The sequence below is a fragment of the Sycon ciliatum genome, chromosome 9 (assembly GCF_964019385.1).
Source record: "Sycon ciliatum chromosome 9, ocSycCili1.1, whole genome shotgun sequence".
NCBI lineage: Eukaryota > Metazoa > Porifera > Calcarea > Leucosolenida > Sycettidae > Sycon > Sycon ciliatum.
Window position 1 is genome coordinate 25,437,715 of NC_088651.1, and position 22,276 is coordinate 25,459,990.

Below are 22,276 nucleotides of genomic sequence, written 5' to 3' on the forward strand. Positions count from 1 at the left end.
TGGCCCATATTCGCCCCATTTTCAAGGCAGGAGACCCCGAAACTGCTAAGAACTACCGCGCTATATCTTTGCTTCTTGTTGCTTCAAAGATCCTGGAAAGGATTTTGCATAAAAGGCTATGTGCGCTCCTCCCCGAACATGACCTCCTTCCTGCCGAGTAATTCGCTTCCCGAGCACACCACTCCACAGAGGACGCAGTCTTGTTGGCTGTGGATCAATTTTATGAAGCCGCAGACCAGCACATGCATACCGGCGTGATGCTCATAGAAATGAGCAAGCTTTCGACAAGGTCCAACATCAGACCTTGCTCCAGGACCTCTTCGAACTTGGCGTCTCCTCTAGGCACTGGACTGGTTTGCAGACTACCTGTCCTCAGCGCACGACGCCAGTGTGTGGTCACTGCCAACGGTACACACTCAGAGGAAACTGCTTGCACGTGCGGTGTCCCCCAGGGAAGCATGCTTGGTCCGATCTTATTCGCGATCTACACGAGATGTGTCGTATCAAGAGTACATAATTATATGTACTCTTGGTGGTATCAGTAGCTGACCCGGTGCGTACACTAATGCTCGCGGACGAAATCATGCTGTACCTGAGCCACGCTAGCGCTCACGCCATCAACATCACCCTTTCCGCAGCAGTGTCGGCTGTCGCCAGGCTACTCGATGCCAAAGGGCTTATCCTCAACACCGGAAAGACGCAAGTGCTTGCAATCAAAGCTGGACGGCAGGCACACCTCGATCTCCACATTAGAAACTTGCCCATGTAATCCCGGTTCACAAGCGGTCCTCCAGATCTTTGGCATCTAACTACCGACCAATATCACTGCTAACTATCATGTCGAAAGTCATGGAGGGCATTGTCCACACGCAACTGGTCAACTACCTGGAGAAGCATGAGGTGTTGCCAAACAGCCAGTTTGGATTCCGACGTGGTAGAGGAACCGCAGATATCTTAACGGCTCTCCAACATGAATGGGTTCACACCATTAGTACTGGCGGTTGTGTCCAGGTCCTCGCCGTGGATGTTGCAGGTGCGTTTGACCGGGTATCGCACACAGAAGTGCTGTACAAAGCAAAGCAGGCCGGCGTCGACGGACGCCTGCTTGTATGGCTACAGGACTACCTCACCAACCGAAACATCCGCGTTGTGGTTGGAGGCCAGACTTCAGATGCTCAACCCATCCAGGCTGGTGTCCCCCAAGGCAGCATCCTAGGACCCAGCCTCTTCCTTTCATACACCTGTGTCATTGAACAATGTTTAACTCCAGGAACGCAGTTGAGCAGCTTTGAGACGACACCACACTCTACAGCTTAGTACAGCCAACTGACGATCTCCAACAGTCCACTGCCTCCCTCCAGGGGTCCCCTCAACAGTCTTGAGGAGTGGGGCCGCAAGTGGCGTATCTGCTTTGAGCCAGCCAAGACACAGCGCATGACTCTACATCGCAAGTACGTTCCCCCTTGCACTCGGACTCCACCAGTCACCTTTAGAAGTTAAGCACTCCAGGAGACAGATACCCTGAAGCTGCTGGGAGTCATGCTCGACCCTACTCTCTCCTACAGAGCGCACACTCGCAGTGTTGCACTGCGCGCCTCCCAAAGGCTGGGTTTTCTACGAAAGGCAGCACCCATCCTGGCCTGGTCGAGCGCAGCCGCAACTAACATGGCCCAGCTGGATAAGGTTCAGCAACGTGCCCTGCATTTCCTGAGCCCTGGAACCACCCTCCAAAGTCTTCAGCTTCGGCGGATGGTGGTAGCCCTGTCATACTTGTACAAGCTGCACTACATTCCAGGGCCTCCCCAGGTAAAGGCCATGCTGCCACCAACCAAGCCCCCTGCCATAGCTAGCATGTGCACACGGCAAAAACGTCAGACGCACCATGGCTTCCAGCTGAAGTGGACACCCCTCGCACAGCCCCTGACTACCTCCTGCGATCCTTCCCCTTCCTCGCCATCACACCCTGGAACAACCTGCCTGCGGACCTCCTGCTTCACGAACCTCATTCAAAACGCCTCCAAACCTTCAAGGTCAACGTATGTAAGGACCTAATCCGAAAGAGATGGCTGTGGTCCACACAGTACCTGTGACGATGATATTGAGACCCATTTAGTATTTTACCTTTCTACTAGTACTTTGCTTGTTATGATCATTGTTTTACTTTTTTTCTTTTTCCCTTCTGGTTTAGTTATTACACGTATTTATAGTATTTGGTGCAATACTAGCACCCCTTTCTCGCATCGAATTATTATTTTTGCTACTTGACCATGCACCCCCCTTTTTTCGATGCCAGGTTGCAACGCTAACGCCGAGACCCCTGGTCGGTCGAGTTGCTCCCTGTTCATCGGCACGTCGTCCCTACATCCCCTGTGACTTGTTTTGTGTTTGTCTCCACATGTCTCTTTGTAGGGCCGTGTTCCCATTGTATAAAAAAATTACTTGCACTAGCACGCCTCTTGCCCAGACCAGTACGGCTCGCTACCTCGGAGTCACTCTGGACGAAAATCTTCGCTGGTAACCGCAAGTCATCTCTATCGTCCCACGCACGGCTATGAAGCTGCGGATCCTCCTCCAGATCCGGCACTGCCTAACAATGCGGCAGGCGATGCTGTATTACTCTGCCCTTGTCATACCGGACATGCTATATGCGTCGAATGTGTTTCTCCCAGGACTGTCCGCAGAGCAGCGGAACACAGTAGCCAAACTGGATGAACGTTGCACCCGTTGCGTGGCCGATGAGCATCCATTGGCCCACACTCTTCCCCTATACACCAGGCTGGGTGTCTGCTCAGTGCTGGAACGAGGAGAATGCAAGCTCCGACTCCTGACATTTCGAATCCGTTCTGGAATCGTCTGTGAGCTGTTGTCGTCCCGAGTTGTATTGCATAGCTCACCGACAGGCATGACCACTCGAGGTCAGTTGGGACGCAACCTTCCCCTCCCTCTGGCCCACAGTGCTTCTGGGGCATGCTGACCGCTTCTAGTCAGCTGCCGACTCTGGAATGACCTGCCCGACTGTATGAAGTCCATAGTATCTATCCGTGAATTCAAACGCATGCTACGCGTACTTCGGTTAAATGTAATGGCTTTCGTAACCTGCTGATAAAAAAAGTAAAAAAAAGTAAATTATCGTATCCATTCCCGAAGGGAACTCACGACGGGCGCTAACACCCGATAAACCCTAGCTGATAAGGCTCGATAGAATCATGCTAAGATGACCCGACTTGTAAATTTGAGACCCCTTTTCTATTCGTCTTAACCCTGCCTCCCCTCATTGCTACTTCCATTTTCGTATTTTTATTTATATTTATTTCTCTCTTCATTTCTGACTCTTCTTACTGGTTGTCATCGCTTTCATAATAATTGGGCAGAACTGCCCATTTGACAGGCGATGTAAAATAAATAAACAACAACTACAACAACAACAACCATCATGAATGTGAGACCGTCCGTGCCTCGGGAAGTGATCTGTAGTACCAGGCTGGTCGCTAGTCACGGTGGCCTTTAGTTACAGGTTTTCTGTAGTACCAGGCTGGTCGCTAGTCACGGTGGCCTTTAGTTACAGGTTTTACTGTAGTACCAGGCTGGTCGCTAGTCACGGTGGCCTTTAGTTACAGGTTTTACTGTAGTACCAGGCTGGTCGCTAGTCACGGTGGTCTTTAGTTACAGGTTTTACTGTAGTATCAGGCTGGTCACTAGTCACGGTGGCCTTTAGTTACAGGTTTTACTGTAGTACCAGGCTGGTCGCTGGTCACGGTGGCCTTTAGTTACAGGTTTTACTGTAGTACCAGGCTGGTCGCTAGTCACGGTGGCCTTTAGTTATAGGTTTTACTGTAGTACCAGGCTGGTCGCTAGTCACGGTGGCCTTTAGTTACAGGTTTTACTGTAGTACCAGGCTGGTCGCTAGTCACGGTGGCCTTTAGTTACAGGTTTTACTGTAGTACCAGGCTGGTCGCTAGTCACGGTGGTCTTTAGTTACAGGTTTTACTGTAGTACCAGGCTGGTCGCTAGTCACGGTGGCCTTTAGTTACAGGTTTTACTGTACTCGTACTAGAAGTATACGTACAGTGTAAACTCAAGACAAGAGACCTGGCCTAGTGCAAGGCCAAGTTGCAAGGCAAGGGTGAATGAGGTGCATGTCAGCCGGCATAGCGGCAAACCATTGTCGAACAAAAAGCGAAACCGGCGGGAGGAACCGGTGCATCAACGACTTGTGGCTGCGCTAAGGAGAAAAGGTCCTTAGCCTAGGCTTAGGTGTATGCATGCCCGCTCCCGTTATGTACGTGAGATGTACATGGACGTAGGCGGCATGCCAGCTAACTTCACAAATCAGTAAGTTTGGACAGCTGACTAGTAAGTGATATGGATCTTCGCCGCTCTCATTATTTGATATCTCCACGTGCCAGCTAGGCGGCCAACTAGTTACTTGAAGCAAGTTAGTTACATGTACTTCAGTGCTTTCTTACACTCGAAAACACTAACTCCAGCCTTTGCGTCCAGGTTCTTTGCTCTGCGTCAGGAAGTCCTCTGGAGGATCGTTTAATCGCGTCATAATAGGCATGCAATGTTATCCACTCCCGCATGATGTCCTCTCTTATCTGACTTATCATTCCAATACTCGCCACACGCCAAGTGCGTAGAGCAAGGAAGTGTTTAGCATCGGGCTCCACACGTTATCGCCACGCCAGTCACTCAGCGGGGACGGCAGAGTAACTGATAACTAATGTTCGACCACCGAAGATGTGTACATTTGTAGCGCGACAAGCGACAACATGGTCTTATGGAGCAACCAGTGGGTATGCCTAAACGCCGTACCGGCGCGCTAATGCGAAAGTGGCGAGATAACGCAAAGTAACTTTCATCAAGCAGGCGCAGGTGTCGAGCCTGAACAGTAAATACTGAAGTGAAGATAGCGCGTTGAAAATAATGTGAAAACAACACAAAGAGAAAGCAGCACCGCCGGCAGGATCTAGGAGTCGTAGTACTGTAGATCTACACAACTGCTAAGCTCTATTCCCTCTAGCTGCCTACAGAATGATTGGCTGCGGGCATGGCCAAGTCGTCGCACGACGCGCTTGTGCCTTCGTAAGGTCAAGAGGTCACACTGTACTGACACCTCCTGGTTGCGCAGCGCAGGTTAGAAAATGCAGCGCGCTGTTCCTGACCTGGGCTGAGGTGCAAACGACTTGAACTACTTTGCAATACCTGACTCCCAACTGGACCCAAGACCTGTCGTGTTATATTTCGAGTTTTCATGGAAGCCCTCAAGGCTTCAGCGCGCCCTACATGCAAAGAACGGAGTTCATGAGCCAGCGCTGCGCTTGTGTCTTATACTAGAAACTGGTGAAATAGTGTTTTCCAGTAAGAGTAGCACCAAACTTTTAGTTCAGCCGGTAGCAGGAATATTTCACTGCACGTCAGTTTGAGAGAAACGGTTCGCGCTCCCAGCTCAGCCTGGTTCTTGAGAGATGCTTGTGCTGGCAGTGTTGGGACTGCACTTCGCGGCCACTAAGAACCCCTGGACGTTCGTGGCTCTCATCGCCAGCGTGGTATTCGTGCGCAGCGTACATGGCGGTGAGTGATGGATGATGATGCAAGCATACACAGTACAGAGTTACGCTGTAGACTCTACAATCAGGCTGTGAAACTTTAGTCCTACAGACTACAGTCGACTCCTGATAATCACGAACACCGTTGTGCACTAGAATTAGTTCTTTATAGCCAAAGTTCGTTATAACAGAAATGCACTCACACCATACAAGCAGCAAGTCATGACTGGCAAGTGGCCCATGACAGTCTGAGTGCACTTGGTTTACATGCGGCCCTACAATATTTGGTTCGAACATGAACGAAAACGGTTTGCTATGAAGGATCAAGTTTGTATGGGTTCAAACAGGGACATGGACAAGGGTTCGCTATTCTGTAAATATACAAATTTTCGGCAGCTATTTAATTTCGGCTATATTCGGCACCGACCCAAAACACCTAAATTAAAACGCCGATGAAATTTCACAGCACCTGTCGCACTATACCATGCCCAGTGCTGCCAAACCGTCCGATTTTTCGGACAGTGTCCGATTTTTGAAGGCTCTTCCGAAAACTGGTCCGAAAAGGGAAACGTCCGAAAAGCAGCCAAAATGTCGGAGATCATTACTTTCCTATGCAGAAGTCCTGTACTTTCACTTTTCAGCCCAGTCTGAAGGCACAAATCACTGTACATTTGCTTCTAAAAGTAAAAAGGCTAGCGCTTGGCTGTGGAAGTGCAAAGTAACATGCCTGGATCAGGCTGGATGGCATGTACGCTGACAGGCTGTACAGAGTCAATTATGTGCGACCACACTCATCATTACAAAATTCATGACAACTCTGGGGTTACCATGGCAACGAAGCGAATTTTCATGGTGTTTTAGGCGATATTTTGAATTCACTGTAAAAAAATTGCCGAGCAGAAAAATTCGCACCATGTGGCCAGCCTTGGCGGTGAAGGGTGTCCGATTTTTGTCGAAAATTATTTGGCAGCACTGCATGCCCTCTACCCCACGCCGAAAATAAATCGCCGCCGAAATGTCAAAAATCGTGAAGTGCCGAAATTTTGCAGCGCCGAAATTTTGTATATTTACAGTACCATGAAATTTGCTATAATTATGCGAGTTCATTATAAGTGGAGTCGACTGTATAATGTACATGTACCTTCAAGGGGCCTTAAAATCTATACTGAGGTCCTGCATAACCGAGGTTAAAGGACAGGTACAATACCATGTGGTATTATGCAGGGTCGTGGAAGACAGTACTCAAAATCCCATAGTACAGTCATGGCCAAAGAAATCCTACCCATGGGCCGGAAAGAGCGCCATGGCTCATGCAGCCCGGCCCTGCAGTAGTTTTGTATTCGTATTGAACAGCTACACACACAGCACCCAAGTACTAGAGTGCTGCTCAATGAAATCAGATTAGGCGAGTGAATGCCATGCCGGCTCTGTGCAGCCGTCCAAGACCTGCGAACAATGGGACATGAACTGGTAGAGAGCACAGAGTTTGGCTATCACCCGCCAAATCCCGCTATCACCCGCTCTGTTCACATTGGCTGGTGTTTGAACTGAGTCTTGAGATGTTGCAATAATTAAAAAAAAAACCTGACTCATACGACCGGATTTCATTGAGCAGCACTGTAGTATACTTTGCATTATTGAACCTTTGGTGCCGATTTGTAGCCGTCCTGTACAGAGTTGGGGACTGAGGTGCCTAGCTTGGAAACGTTACAGTCGAGCCGACATCCAGAGTGGTCCAGCGTCCAGTGCCGCATCGGTGTGCCTTTGTGTCATGACAGTGTTTTGTAAGCCAAGAAAGTATCGGCTGAGGCAATTTCAAAAGTATGCACATTCCGCTGTAGGTCAAGCTGGGAATGATGTTGCACAAGTGTGTTATGCACAGCTGCACAATGTCATGCACATATCAATCACCTGTATGTACGTGTAGGTGCAATTTGACTGTCCTGTGCTTACTAATTCTGTCCTTTGTCCACAGTGTCGTGCATCCACCAATCCTGTGTTATACCCACCCTGTCCTGTACACTCCCACCCCGTCCTGTAACCTCCCCACCCTGTCCAGTACCCCACCCTGCACTGTACCCACCGATCCCGTTTGTACCAACCCTGGCCTGTACCCCATCCTGTCCTGTAACCCACCCTGTCCCGTAACCCATCCTGCCCTGTACCCCGCCCTGCCCTGTACCCCACCCTGCCCTGTACCCAACCCTGCTCTGTACCCAACCCGCCCTGTAACCCACCATGTCCTGTACCCCAACCTGCCCTGTACTCCACCCTGTCCTGTAACCCATCCTGCCCTGTACCCAACCCTGCCCTGTACCCAACCCACCTGGTACCCAATCCTGCCCTGTACCCCACCCTGCCGTGTATCCCACCATGTCCCGTACCCATCAATCCTGTCCTGTGTTCACCCACTCCACATGCTTACAGCGTGCCAGCCAGGTGCCTACATCCACGTGGAGTACGGCCCGGGAGGATCGTCCCGGGCCAGCTGCAACCCTTGCCCGCAGGGCACGCACCAGCCAGGGGCGGGACAGCGCATGTGCATACCGTGTCCAGTGAACAGCTACAGTGCTGTGGGCAGTACACAGTGCACCTGCACCAACCATCCAGGATCTCCAGCTGACGTGCATTGCTTGAGTAAGTATCAAACAACTCACACACACACACACACACACACACACACACACACACACACACACACACACACACACACACACACACACACACACACACCTTTGACCTTTGACGCCCATCGCCGGAGGCGATGATAGCAATGCTACGGCAGAAGCCATAGCAACTTGTGCTGGGATTGCACCATTCAACAGCTTGCAAGGCTGAAGAATTGACCGTCACTATTCAGCCTGGTCTACACCAAACAGCTATTTGAAGTGACTTTTTCTGGCCAGTGAATCCCTATTTTGTTTTTTTGTTTTTTTTGTTTTTGTTTTTTTGTTTTTTGGTCTTTTTTTCTTTCTTTTTTTCTGTTTTTCCCGCACACACATCACACCACATACTCCGGCATGCACTGGCTGTTGGTAACCACCCAGGAGAATGAAAGGAAAGTCAGGAAGAGTCTGAGAAAGAGAAGAAAGACGTGTGTGACCATAATCGTCGGGAATCGAACCCGCAACCTATCGATTGGAAATCGCTGCACATACCACTGCACCATATGGCACACACACACACACACACACACACACACACACACACACACACACACACACACACACACACACACACCTTTGACCTTTGACCTTTGACGCCCATCGCCAGAGGCGATGATAGCAATGCTACGGCAGAAGCCATAGCAACTTGTGCTGGGATTGCACCATTCAACAGTTTGCAAGGCTGAAGAATTGACCGTCACTATTCAGCCTGGTCTACACCATACAGCTATTTGAAGTGATTTTTCTGGCCAGTGAATCCCTATTTTTGGTCTTTTTCATTTTTCACACACACACACACACACACACACACACACACACACACACACACACACACACACACACACACACACACACACACACACACACACACACACACACACACACACACACACACACACACACACACACACACACACACACACACACACACACACACACACACACACACACACTCTCTCTCTCTCTCTCTCTCTCTTTCTCTCTCTCTCTCTCTCTCTCTCTCTCTCTCTCTTTCTCTCTCTCTCTCTCTCTCTCTCTCTCTCTCTCTTTATCTCTCTCTTTCTCTCTCTCTCTCTCTGCCTTTCTTTCTTTCTTTCTTTCCTTGTGCCCACAATGAAGATACAGTGGAACCTGTCTAAGACGACTGCTCAACCGACCTTCAAAGTGTGATCTCTGTAACCAGGTGGTCTCCTTATCCAGTGCCAATTGACTGCAAATAGCATCCCTTGGTCCTGGCTGCAGTAGCCTTCTGGGACAGGTGGTCGCATTATCAGAGTGGTCACCTTGTCAGGTTTTGCTGTAGTCTCATCTACACTTTAATAGAAATATGAACCCAAAACACACGAAGTTGTAGTTTCTAGCCTAGACACCTTTTCTCTACGCGATTTCTCCCCGTTTCATGTGGAGCAAAATCTCACTAATGTCGATGCCCTGTTGCCTCTGCTGTGCATTCTTGATCACAGACTGTGCGAATGACTTCAGCCCGACCTTGAGCCCAGTTCACGTTGAGTGGCTGATCTTGGCGGACGCTTTCCAGAGGATGAGCCTGGCCAACATCGACCTTCACATCCACGATGGCGACACGGGCGGTACACCGTGCAGCCACGTTGATGTGGCGTTCGCAAGGAACACGTCAGCGCAGACAAGACGCTTCTTCTTCATCGACACCAGCCAGTCTACCTCTACACAGCTGGTATGTGTTTCTTCTTCTTTTTTTTCCCGCTACAAAATCCGCATATCTCCAGACGTTGGGGTGAATAATGGAGTGTGGTGGTGGGGCCCATTAAGCTCAGTTAAAACATGATCTGCCATTGACAGTCTAGGCGTAGTATGGTTAGATGAGAAGGTAGAAACACATGTGTATCTGGTGAAGTAAAAGAGAAACAAACAAAGAAACAAAGGCCCAGTTTTCCGCATCTGCAGGAACGCCACCACCCTCTTGGATCAGGGCGCAGATGCAGCTCCTAAGTGGAGTCTAAGCGGAGCAAAGTTTCAAACACTGTTTAAAAGTGTGCTTCCTGCACCTGAACTTTGGCTTGTTTATCCCACAAACGGTGTCCTTCTCACATCTTGCTCATTCGCTCATGCCCTCCCTCGGCATCCTTTACTGATGTACCTACTCGCTAACTGCCTGCATGACTGACTGAATCCCTTACTTTTCCGGTGTCATTCATGATTATGCGTCTCTCACTAGCTAACCCACTGGCTCAAACTCACTCACTCGCTTACTCCCTCACTCACTCCCTCACTCATTCCCTCACTCCCTCCCTCAATCACTCACTCACTCACTCTGTCACTCACTCACTCCCTCCCTCACTCACTCACTCACTCACTCAATCACTCCCTCACTCACTCACTCCCTCACTCCCTCACTCCCTCACTCACTCTGTCACTCACTCACTCACTCCCTCACTCACTCACTCACTCGCTTACTCCCTCACTCACTCTGTCACTCACTTCCTCACTCACTCACTCACTCGCTCAGTCACTCTGTCACTCACTCACTCACTCACTCACTCACTCACTCACTCACTCACTCACTCACTCACTCACTCACTGGCTCACTCACTCACTCACTGGGTGACTCACTGACTGACTGGGTGACTCGCTCACTCAGCCACTCTCTCATCAACCCACTCAACCATTGGTTGACTGAGTCCCAAAAAGTTCTGATTTTTGCCTCAAGGAGCTTTTGTGTGGCAATGCTATTGGCTGTGAGTGTAAATGAACAGTGTTGCATTCAACCACACTATAATAATAGTTTTATTCCCGTAGCTATGCAGAAGACGTTACTTCAGTAACGTCTGGCGCTAGCCAGGGTCCACACAGCTTTAATTTGGTGTTTGTTTGTGTGTTTGTTTGTGTCACGCCTGGCGCTATCCGTATCTGACGGCAAAAAAGCATAGGATGTTAGGATGTTATAAATTTTTCAATTCTCCTTTTTTTCAGGCATATCCTGGGATTCGAACCCGCACTATCGCCCTACATGCATTCCCCCATACACTTCGCATTCATACCCATTCTTCCAAGTTGCGTTACGTTATTATCTTGCGTTTGAAAGCCCTATTTGAATATTGCGGGAAGATGTATGTGGCCAGCTGTGTTTGATGGTACGGTACGGTACGGGAGACGGTGTCGTATTACCCTCGATCGTACCTGTCCCGTCCCTATCCCCTACCGTACCGTGCCATCAAAGACGGCTGGCCACAATGCATATAACTCAAATAGGGCCTTCAAATGCAAGATCACAATGTGAAACAACTTGGAAGAATTAGTATGTATGCGAAGTGCATCGGGGGATGAATGCAGGGCGCGCGATAGTGCGGGTTCGAATCCCAGGTTATGTCTAAAAAAAAGGAATTTTTTAAAGAATATGCTTTTTTTTTGTCTAGGGCATCAAGGCAAAAAAGCATAGCGTAGGGCCCTGAGCTTCCAAGCTCTCTCGTTATTAGGTGTCATGGGGATGAGTACCCACATGGTTGCCATCACAACATGGTTATGTCATGACGTCATGCTGATGTCACCATACACTTCTGATGAATCCGAGCAGCCTGTCGATGTTGCGAAGGGGAGACCACGTGGTTGCCATGACAGCATGGCTATAGTATGTTGTGACATCATAATGATAATTATCACTGTGTACTTCTGCAGGTCAGACTGCAGCATCGCAGTCAAGGCGCTCGTCACATCGTCACCGGGCACTATCGGCTGCAGCTGCTGGCTCGTGATCGCGGTGTACCACCCAGGGAGGTTACCGCCACCATCGGTGTCAATGTAGTGGATATACGACAGGCGGGCGTGCATCCACTACCTGCTCGAAACTTGGTCGTGTCGAATCAAGTTAATCCAGGTAATGGCGAGGTCATAGTCACAAAGACAATGGCGTAGTAGTTTAAGACACCCTTGTGTACTGCATTCTGTTTGAAGGCGCAGTCAAGTCTCCTGATGCTCTGAGCACACAGGCATGCAATCCCCAAAGTCACGAGTTCAACATGTAGCGAGATGGAGCACCTCACCTACACCTTTCAGTGAACAAGCTCGCTGCCTACACTAGCCTACCCTGATTGACATGACGCATGACGCATGTCCCCTCACTCTCTTCTATACGTTTGCTAGTGCCAGGGCCTGGCACGTAAACCAAGCTAAGTCCTGACCAGCAGCTGCAGGGGCGTAGAAGCTGGTCCGGCCGGTCCGGCTTTGGGCGGACCACTTTTTCGCCCCGAAAGTGCCCAGAATGCAGGATTTGCACCCTAATTTGGAATATTTCCTGCGGGAGACACCCGGACCACCACCCCCCCCCCCCCCCCCGGCCAGACCACCTCCAACGATGGTGCTACGCGCCTGAGCTGGCGGTGCAGCAGGTGATGCAGCGCGGTCAGCTGTCACAACCCTGATCCCGCAACCTGATGTGGAGCCGTCAGTTGTGGCCGTGTTCTACAGTGGATATTGCTAGCACTCACCCTAGGTGCTTAACCTGGGCACTCGCCCTAGGCACTCGAATTAAGCACTTGCCCTAGACACTCGCACTAAGCACTTGCGCTAGGCACTCGCGCTAAGCACTCTCCCTAGGCACTCGCGCTAAGCATTCTCCCTACGCACTTGCGCTAAGCACTCTCCCTAGGCACTCACGCTAAGCACTCGCGCTATGCACTCTCCCTAAGCACTCGCGCTAAGCACTCTCCCTAGGTACTCGCGCTAAGCACTCGCCCTAGACGCTCGCCCTAGGCACTCACCCTAGGCATTCGCACTAAGCACTCTCCCCAAGCACTCCCCCAGAGAACACGGCTTGTACTAGAAATGAGCACTCCCTCTTTGGCAGACTCACATGAAAACAGCTAGTGAAATTTCAAATAGTCCCACCGTGGTGTAACATCAGTGTGTGTAGCAGCACAAAGGACAGAGTAAGAGTATCCTTGTAGACAGGCCTCTTTTACGGGCAAATTAACACAATGGTTTTATTATTATTATTTTGCTTGTTCGCGTTGGCATCAACCTGCATAAAGCAGGTATATAGCCTTCTTGTAAATGCAATAAATCATACACTGGAGGAGAAATGAGAAAAATGTATGTGTAAAATATAGAATTTCAAACCCAAACCAAAAAAATTCACATCAAATTTTTATAATTAAAATAAACTAAGAGTATCCTTGTTGCTTGCTACTACAGTAAACCCTGTGACTAGCGACCACCCCTTGGGGCCAGAGAATGCGGTCTTTAGTGGCAGGTGATCCTTAGAGGTTTGCACCGCACAACCATAGTGAACGTGAGACTGTTCGTGCCTGGCGAAGTGGTCTGTAGTACATGTACCAGGCTGGTTGCTAGTCACGGTGGTCTTTAGTTACAGGTTTTACTGTAGTACCAGGCTGGTTGCTTGTCACGGTGGTCTTTAGTTACAGGTTTTACTGTAGTATCTCTTCTCATTCTCTGCCGTACTTCAGGTGATGTAGTCACGCAGTTCCGGGCCAGCGGAACTGCATTGAAAGTTCCCATCGTGTGGGTTCTGGGCTGCTGGGCTGCAGTGCGCTGTAATGCTGATACGTACTTCATGATCGAGGCGGAGACTGGAATCGTGTCTGTGAAGGTGAGAAATACAGCATTGATAGTGCCCGTCTCAGCATAAACTGTAGCTTGTCACATATCGCACCACTATCCTCTCTCATTGCAGTTTGAGAAGAAGAGTATGCCAGTGACTCTGTGACAAACGCTAAACAGCTGATAGAAAGACTATTCTCATTATTGCAAGACGACATTGCACTTTCTGATTTGGACTTCACGGAGAATTTCAAAGTATTCGGAATTTAGAGGCCACATGTCATCCGTTTAGGCACTGCATCTGCGCCTTGATCCTAGCGGGTGGTGGCGTTCCTACGGACGGATGCGGAAAACTCGGCTTCCAGCCGAGTCTCACGCGAGCCGTGATTTTTTTGTGTCATGTGTATGTACACAATACGGGAGGATAGCTAGCGACGAAGCACTATCTGGACGGGATCTATGAGGATAGCAGTCATCATGTAGATGGACGACACTACAACAATACAAGTCTGGAGGTAGCCATTGCAGGCTTCGTCTTCAAGCTCTGCGAGTGCTCTGCTGCAAGCATGCACGCATGCGCACACTATACATGTGTACATGATTACATCACTACAATCTGGCTATTTTCCTGAGACCTGTTCTCATCACTCTTTGTCGATTTGTTTGTTGTTGTTGTGTGCTTCAAACCCAGGTCTCGTTACGGGCACTGGCCGGGGAGGATATCGGGTTTGCGGTCATAGCCAAAGTGGGTGCCGTGTTCGGGAGCGGCGGAGCGCGCAACATCTCTTTCCGCGTGAGCGCGCACGTGCGCGAGAGCTGCGGGGGCATGCGGGCCACGTTCGACCGCTTCACAAGGAACTGCGCGTCTCCCGTTCCGCCCGTGTCCCGTCAGGGTGCCATGACGGATAGCGGAATGCCTGGCGTGCACGCTCGCTTCATCGTTCCCCAGTCGGGTCTCTTCTCACGCATGGCCATGCTCCGCATGAACCCGATGATCATTGCGGAGCCTTCCATGGCCGGTTTCAAGCTCTTCGACGACAAGAAAGGCATAGAGCTTCTTGCCCTCGGCGATCCGCAGTTCGAATGCGATGCCAACCTGATATGCTCGATAAAACTCTCGCCGGCACTGAACCTCACCACGAGCGACCGCATTCGAGCACACTTTGAGGGTCTCAGTGAGGAGCACATCCGCGATGTTCGCCTGATCGGCTACAAGTATATGGACAGTTGTCATTTGGCCGCCGAGCTTAATCCGCAGTGTATGCACTCCTACACTCAGTTGCAGGAGGAGATGGCCGCGGATCATCGGCAGAATCAAGGACATTGCGCCGGGGAGCTGGTGCAGCTCGGTAACGTGCTTCACGATTACTACAAGAGCTGTCAGCCCGGTAAGTGACAATAGCCAGCACCACTGCATTACACTGATTCCTCTGTAAGGCTGCTGAATGAAAGCCACGTGAAACTGCATGACCAAAAGTCTGACGATGGAAAAAAGAATAAACAAATTAAAAACGATGGACGACGGAACATGTTTTGCCTATGTTAGCATAAGCAGTAATGATGCTGCCCTTCATGACTACTACAAGAGCTGTCAACTAGGTGAGTAGGTGGAGTTTGACCATTGGATCCCTTGGAAATTTGTACAAATACACGACCTCATTGAGCCTTATGCTAGGGATTGAGTTCATTTTTGCATCCAGCTGTTTTTTTCTCTTTCTTTCTGCTTCTCCTAACGGGTGTAATGCAGTAACCCCTGTAATACAGATAACACCGTATGAAGAGGTACACATCAGTCGAAGTCACACGGCCCAGCTGCACTGTCACGTGACGGCCAATCCCGTTGCCACAGTGAAGTGGCTGGACCCGGTCGGCAACGAGCTGGCGTTTCCGCTGCAGCTCGACCCGACGAACGCAAACGCCATAGTTGCCACGGTAACTGTCAGCCGTCCCGGCGTCTACGTGTGTACAGCTGCTAACTACCTGGCACAAGTCAGAGGCAGTGTCAGCGTGTTTGTGCAAGGTATGAGCAGCTCAGTTGTGTATGCGCTTCTCTTACATTTCAGTTTCCCTTTCATTTGTACTTTCTCCCCTCTATTTCCGCCATGGCTGGCTATCACCCACATCATCCTTTCATTGGCTAGTGCCACGTGATTGTGAACAAAAATAAATAAATAAATAAATGTATAGCTCTTCTATCTCCTATTTACACCTCATAGTTACTGCCCCCCCCCCCCCCCCTGGCCTAACAAGCATTGACTAGGTAACATTTGCGCTGGAAACCGCAGAAGGTGAAACCAAACTGGCTGCCTAGTGCATTCATTCCACCTGCAGTCCATGTCACTTTTGTACCTTGTTCTGTTTTAGTGGCACTGTATCCTGAAAAGACATGAAGGAAAGAGGCTTCATTGTAGATGTACCAATAGTTAAACGTCTTTAAGGCCAAGCACAAAATGTCTGAATGTCAGATTCTGAAACATGGAGGTACATGTAGCGCAACGAGAACTAAAATGAAAATGCTAAACAAGTATTGTGCTGCTGTTGCATGTGTGTGTACTTGTGTGTGTGTACTTGTGTGTGTACTTGTGTGTGTATCTTTGTGTGTGTGTGTATGTATGTGTGTGTGTGTATGTATGTGTGTGTGTGTGTATTTTGTGTGTGTGTGTATTTTGTGTGTGCGTGTATTTTGTGTGTGCGTGTGTGCATGGCGTGGTGTACAGATGCTCCGATGGCCACGGCGTATCCCCAGCAGATCACGGCGCTGGAGGGCGACCCACGCCTAGTCAGGTTTGTATGCAATGCCACTGGCCAACCACCTATCCAGTACTCATGGAGACGTGCAGACGGCAGGATGATTAGCCAACGTGCATTCTCAACAGGTGGGTTTTAGTAGTATTAGTAGTATTCTTCATTTCCACAATGGCCCATGGCCAATAAAGAAGATAATTGTGATTCAAATCAGTCCAGAATTATATCAAATCAGTCCAGCAAGTATAAAGGAAGCCAACACATTGCAGAGGGATGGGTTTGCCATATGGCCCATTATTTCATTGATCTAAAAGTCACAAGATGAAATGGTTAGTGCCGCTTTGGCCGCACGTGCCGCACCTGTTCCAATGCCCCTGTCATGTTAGTGTTGTGTTGTGCACCAGTGCATTATCATTATTATTGCTCTCAGGTGTACATTGGGAGGCTTTGATTCCCGCTGGGTGCCATGCAAGTTGCTGTCCATAACCAGGTTATCATGTTTGCTATTGTTGACCTTCAGGCAACGTTCTGGCATTCCGACAGCCCCGAGGCGAGGATACTGGCGTGTATATATGTGATGCGTACAATCCACGCATTGCCAACCAGAAGTTCCAGACCAGCTCAGCACAAGTGACCCTGACTATACACAGTAAGGCAACTGGACAATGCCTTCCCGGTCCGTATTTGGATTACAACTTACAAAGCAGAATTAATCGAAGCAGCTTCAAAGGACTGCTCAATACACCAATGTGCAGAGGAATACACACTCACATGGGCGCACGCACACGCACACACACACACACACACACACACACACACACACACACACACACACACACACACACACACACACACACACACACACACACACACACGCACACACACACACACACACACACACACACATGCACGCACGCATGCATGCACATGCAAACATACACACACACACACACACACACACACACACACACACACACACACCCCGGAGGCAAGGGTGTGCTTTCTGTAACCTTTATAAGGTTTCACGCATTCAAGCGATCATCAGAAAACGGAATTTTCCATAATTTTCTTCTTTAGATTTAAACAGGAAGACCTTATATGCATTGTTCTTCTCTGTGCTATATTTTCGCACTTACTTCCTCAGATCTGCCGGATCTGACCATTCAGGAGCCAGTTATTGCCGTGGCCGATCGTCCACTCACTTTCTATCTGCAGACAGAAATCTACCCCAAACTGCCAGTGTACACAAGTCGATGGTCAGTCTTCAGGTACGGTTTAGCTAGCCCAAGCAAACCCAAACAAACCCACACAAACCCAAGCAAACCCAAACAAACCCAAGCAAACCCAAGCAAACCCTTACAAACCCAAGTAAACCCAAGCAAACCCAAGCTCGGGCGACCTCTACATTTGGTCGAACCAAACAGATGGTTCGCTTATCCAGGGTTAAATGACTGAAAAGAGACTCTCTCGTCATGTTCCCGGTAGTTTTCAAGGGCAGATGTTTTCTCTTTCGTTCGCCCCTCTTAATATGTTCTGTGGAGGCAATGAACTGAAATAATTAAAAAAACCAAAAAAACAAAAACAAAACCAGATGCCGATTGGGCTATGAGAGTGATTTTACAAAGGTTTTACTGTGCTGTTTCAGTAAACCTGTATCAGAGGGAGGTCAGGGTCTGTTGGAAAGGTTTATCAATGCAAATGTTTGCATCAACCACTAGTAGTGAATTGAAATGCCGAAAAGTGACCCAGCAGCATGAATACATAATTATATGGTTCCATCTTTTGAGTGTCTCTGTCAACTGGATGCGTATTTATCATCATGGACGCCCAATGCTTTGCTGGGAAGCCACGGGCTATGGTATTATGTCACGGCTCCTTTATAATGTCCTAGTTTTGTCTTCTGATGTCACGCTTTCTTTTCAATGATGTCATTCATTCTTTTCTATGATGTCATTATTTGTTGTTATGACTGTTTCAAATCATCCTCTGCTATAGGGCGCGGCAGGACTATCCTCTTCCACCACACATCCAGCCTACACAGAACGGCCTGGGATTGCAGATCCCGACTCCAAAGCTCACGGACGCCGGTGTCTACAAGGTGGAAGTCAAGCTGCCGGCCGGCGTTGCTCGTGGTATTGTCAAGCTCGACGTTCACAGTGAGTGATTGAGTTCAATTAAAAAAAAACATTTTCGAGCAATCTACAAGTCGGCTTAGGCTGTGTTTTGCCTTTTGGGTGAAATTTTTGAGTCAATTCCAGTTGAAAAACATCTCCGAGAGGCACTGGTATTCGTACGGCCCAGCATGTTCGCCAGCTTGAAAATTATAGCACGTCGTATTTAACCACCCTTTGGTTATCCACATGGTTATGTCACCAACCTCAGTGTCTGCTCCAGAGCCGGGTCAGTGATCCGGTTCGGGGAACTTTGACCCATTTGGGAAAAGAACACCGGATCTATTGCGAAGAAGTTGGGGCTCAATCAGGGAGTCGTAAGATAATTACGGCTCCATAATGTACTGGTATGTCTCTGCATGAGAATTGCCAGTTGGCATCTGACAGAGATGCCTGGCAGTCACACTGTGCATCTACTGCTTACACAGCTGCATAATGCCGTTTATTATTTTATTTTACTTGAGTACTATTATTTTTTTATTTTTTCGGCCACTCAGATGATGATGATGAATGTACGGTAGCTGCACATATATGTATCCGGCTCTGACCCGGTTGGAAGAGCTGTGTCAGGTACACGTGTACCCGGTTGGGTTGAAATCCAAGAGCACATGCTGAACCTAGCACCGAACATTCTCCACAGCGGAGGGAGTCCATTCAAATCTGATGCCAAATTGAAGCAATGTTGCAAAGATTCTGGTGTAATGGCAGTGTTGTTGAAAGGTGGTTCAATTGTGATGATAGGAAAGGTCTTCTGGAGTCCGGTGCAATTGCAATGTTGTTGAAAAGGAGGTTCTGGTGTGATGGCAATGTTGGTGAAAAGGCAGCGCTGTTCCAATCATAGGATAGGTCTCACCGAGTCTGCTACCTCATGTCTTCACTAGGTGCACCGAGTATCGTTATCAACGCGCAGAAGAACGGCTATAGTGCCGTGTTGACATGTCAAGCTACGGGTGTTCCCCTGCCCACGGTGCAGTGGCTAAGCAACGGCATTCCCATGCAGCCACGGCGAGCGGTCATGAGCAGTGACACCCAGGTAAGGGAGGCTTCTCCTTTCTTTTCCTTTTTTCTTTTTTTTACATTGAACACAACCCTACCAAGGAAGAATTTGACAAGAAGCAGGAACGATCAGCGACATGAAATGGTAGGAGTCACCATGAACTGTGGTGGCTGTGCCAGTGTAGTGCACCCAGCTCAGCCGACAGACCGACTTAGCAGCTTCATTCATTGCCAAGCCCCCACACTCTTCTGGAGCAGGGAAGCATAGCTGTGATGCAGCTATGCATACAGGGGAGGGGGGTGGGGGGTGAAGAGCAGTTGCATACCCCCCCCCCCCCCCACCACACACACACAGTGCTGACAGGTTTCCTTGAAAGTTCAACTTTCTTCAGCGTCTCTTCTTCATTGACTGGCAACAGCTCATTACAACCATTCAGCTCCCACTCTGCCAGCACCCCCCCCCCCCCTCCCACACACACACATCCCCGGAAACAATACCAGACTACGATTGTGGCGAAGAAAAGTCCACTTCAAATGCCTCGGCTTTTACCTGACAGCCATTTGCATCATTTGTGTATGCTCGCAGGCAGGTTGTGTGTAGATCGCAATTTTCATTCCTTTTACGTGATGTGTGTGTGTGTGTACTGTTTAGGCGATGGCTGAAGTTGTCGTGAACCACGCCGGTGACTACTCCTGCCACGCCACAAACTACCTGGGAACCGGATCACAGAGCATGAGGATCAGCGTTACCGGTAAGTTTGAACCACAGTTTCGCATTAGCAGTCGATGCTAGAGAATCTGCAGATTCTGAAAGAAATGTTTTGGCGGTGTTGCAAAGGCATACAAAACGCACACCGGGAAAAGCCTCAAATCAGGCTCATATTCCTAATGCACACACCGTCCATGCATGAGCGTGCCTGAAAAAGTATCAAACTCTGATGGTGTTCTGATGGTATTATGATTATCTGTAAGTTCTAGCTACACACTGCAGCGTGACCGACCACAGTGAAATCCAGCAGCATGATTATTTCAGGCCTCTAGCTGCATGTCCCCAGTACTACGGAGACTAGCCTGTGCAGGGAATACGGCTAGGCACCACCCATGAGTTTGGATTTCACTCTCCACCACTGCATGTAACCGTACTTGTGGATGCATGCCCTACAAAACAAACTAGAGTTTTTTAATTTTTTTTTCCAAAAAAAATTCGACGGGGGATTTTTTTACAAGATCACCACAAACCATCATGGTCCAAACGCCGGCAAACACGTATAGATACGCACATAGCGATGGCAGCCGAAGCAGTGGAGGCGGGACAAGAGCAGCTAAATCGACCAAAAGATTAGGCTCTTTCACACTTTGCAGTGCAACGAGCCCAACCTGAATCCAAGTTGGAGTAGTAGGATATAAGGAGGCACTCACTCATTCAAGCAAAGCTTTCAACACAGCTAGTAGGAATTATAGATCCCATTTAATGCAGACACATCCACCCATCTTGCACTCATAACATATTGGAAAAGTCTCTTTGTTTCCAGCAAGTTACATGTTGGGAAATGCATGCGAGGCACTAACGCGAAAAGGTAAATTCGCTCTACCAGCATATCAGATGGTATTGTGGCTAGAAAGAAGAGTGAAGTTCCCACATCTGCGATACTACCATCTATACATGTGTGCATTGCTGTACTAAAGTCTTCAAATATTGAAGAAATTAAGTATTATTTTAAATTCTCACTGCTCCAGTGTGCTTATGTATTGGATCAGGGCTCATGGCTTTTTACATGGATTTTGGGTGATTGGGTGGATAATGGAGAGTGGGGGATGGGACACTGGATCACCATTTCTTTGCTAGCGCACAAAGCATCCTGCAGCGCACACTGATACATCCATACACATCTTGCATTTACCAAGAAGTTGCTGTATTTTTGCATTGCCTAAGGAAATGTTGCAGGTGTGGTGTTGGGTATGGGGCATATAAGTACATGATGTCTGAGTTGGATGTCTATGCATGTGCAAACATGGCTGTGTGTGTGTGTGTGTGTGTGTGTGTGTGTGTGTGTGTGTGTGCGTGTGTGTGTGTGTGTGTGTGTGTGTGTGTGTGTGTGTGTGTGTTGGGGCTTGTTAGACGTAGACACTCTGATTAGAAAAATAACTTGCCCAAGGCCTCTCAAGTATTTCAGTTCAACATGATGTACGTAGAATAGATGTACATTAACACAGCACTCAAACATCATCATCATCAGCCCTTTCGCGTTGGCATCGGCGTTAGCCTAGCCTTCGCTTGGGCGACACCCAATGTTAGACATGATACCATAAGAGAAGGGGAGAGAAGGTGAAAGAAAGCAAAACCAAAAACGAAAAAGGGAAAAATATACGTGAACAAATACTTGATCATACGCATACTATTCAAAGACACTAACAATGCAACACGCTGGTGCAGCACTTCAATTATAGCACATTGCAAACATCTACATGATTGTATATGTACATGTACTTCAAATAGATGCAGTGAAAAGACATATTATGTGTTCAAAGTGTTCACCTGTTGTTCAAATCATCGCACAACGACCGTGCCACATGGATACAAAATGTTTTTATTCCATTTTCCTGTTCACCACTGTAT

The 22,276-nt window shown here is 48.8% G+C and overlaps 1 protein-coding gene across 1 annotated transcript in view; it reads left to right on the forward strand.

Moving 5' to 3' along the window:
* The first annotated feature begins 4,458 nt into the window (after window positions 1-4,458).
* LOC135824743 (uncharacterized) overlaps window positions 4,459-22,276 on the forward strand; it is a 58,515-nt gene continuing 40,697 nt past the window's right edge. The window contains exons 1-13 of the mRNA XM_065337450.1: window positions 4,459-5,574; window positions 7,977-8,186; window positions 9,679-9,908; window positions 11,867-12,065; window positions 13,654-13,796; window positions 14,439-15,135; window positions 15,495-15,767; window positions 16,465-16,623; window positions 17,013-17,141; window positions 17,637-17,760; window positions 18,488-18,648; window positions 19,545-19,696; window positions 20,312-20,411. Coding sequence (XP_065193522.1) covers window positions 5,469-5,574; window positions 7,977-8,186; window positions 9,679-9,908; window positions 11,867-12,065; window positions 13,654-13,796; window positions 14,439-15,135; window positions 15,495-15,767; window positions 16,465-16,623; window positions 17,013-17,141; window positions 17,637-17,760; window positions 18,488-18,648; window positions 19,545-19,696; window positions 20,312-20,411 — 2,683 coding nt within the window. The 5' untranslated portion in view covers window positions 4,459-5,468. The remainder of the gene's footprint in view (window positions 5,575-7,976; window positions 8,187-9,678; window positions 9,909-11,866; window positions 12,066-13,653; window positions 13,797-14,438; window positions 15,136-15,494; window positions 15,768-16,464; window positions 16,624-17,012; window positions 17,142-17,636; window positions 17,761-18,487; window positions 18,649-19,544; window positions 19,697-20,311; window positions 20,412-22,276) is intronic.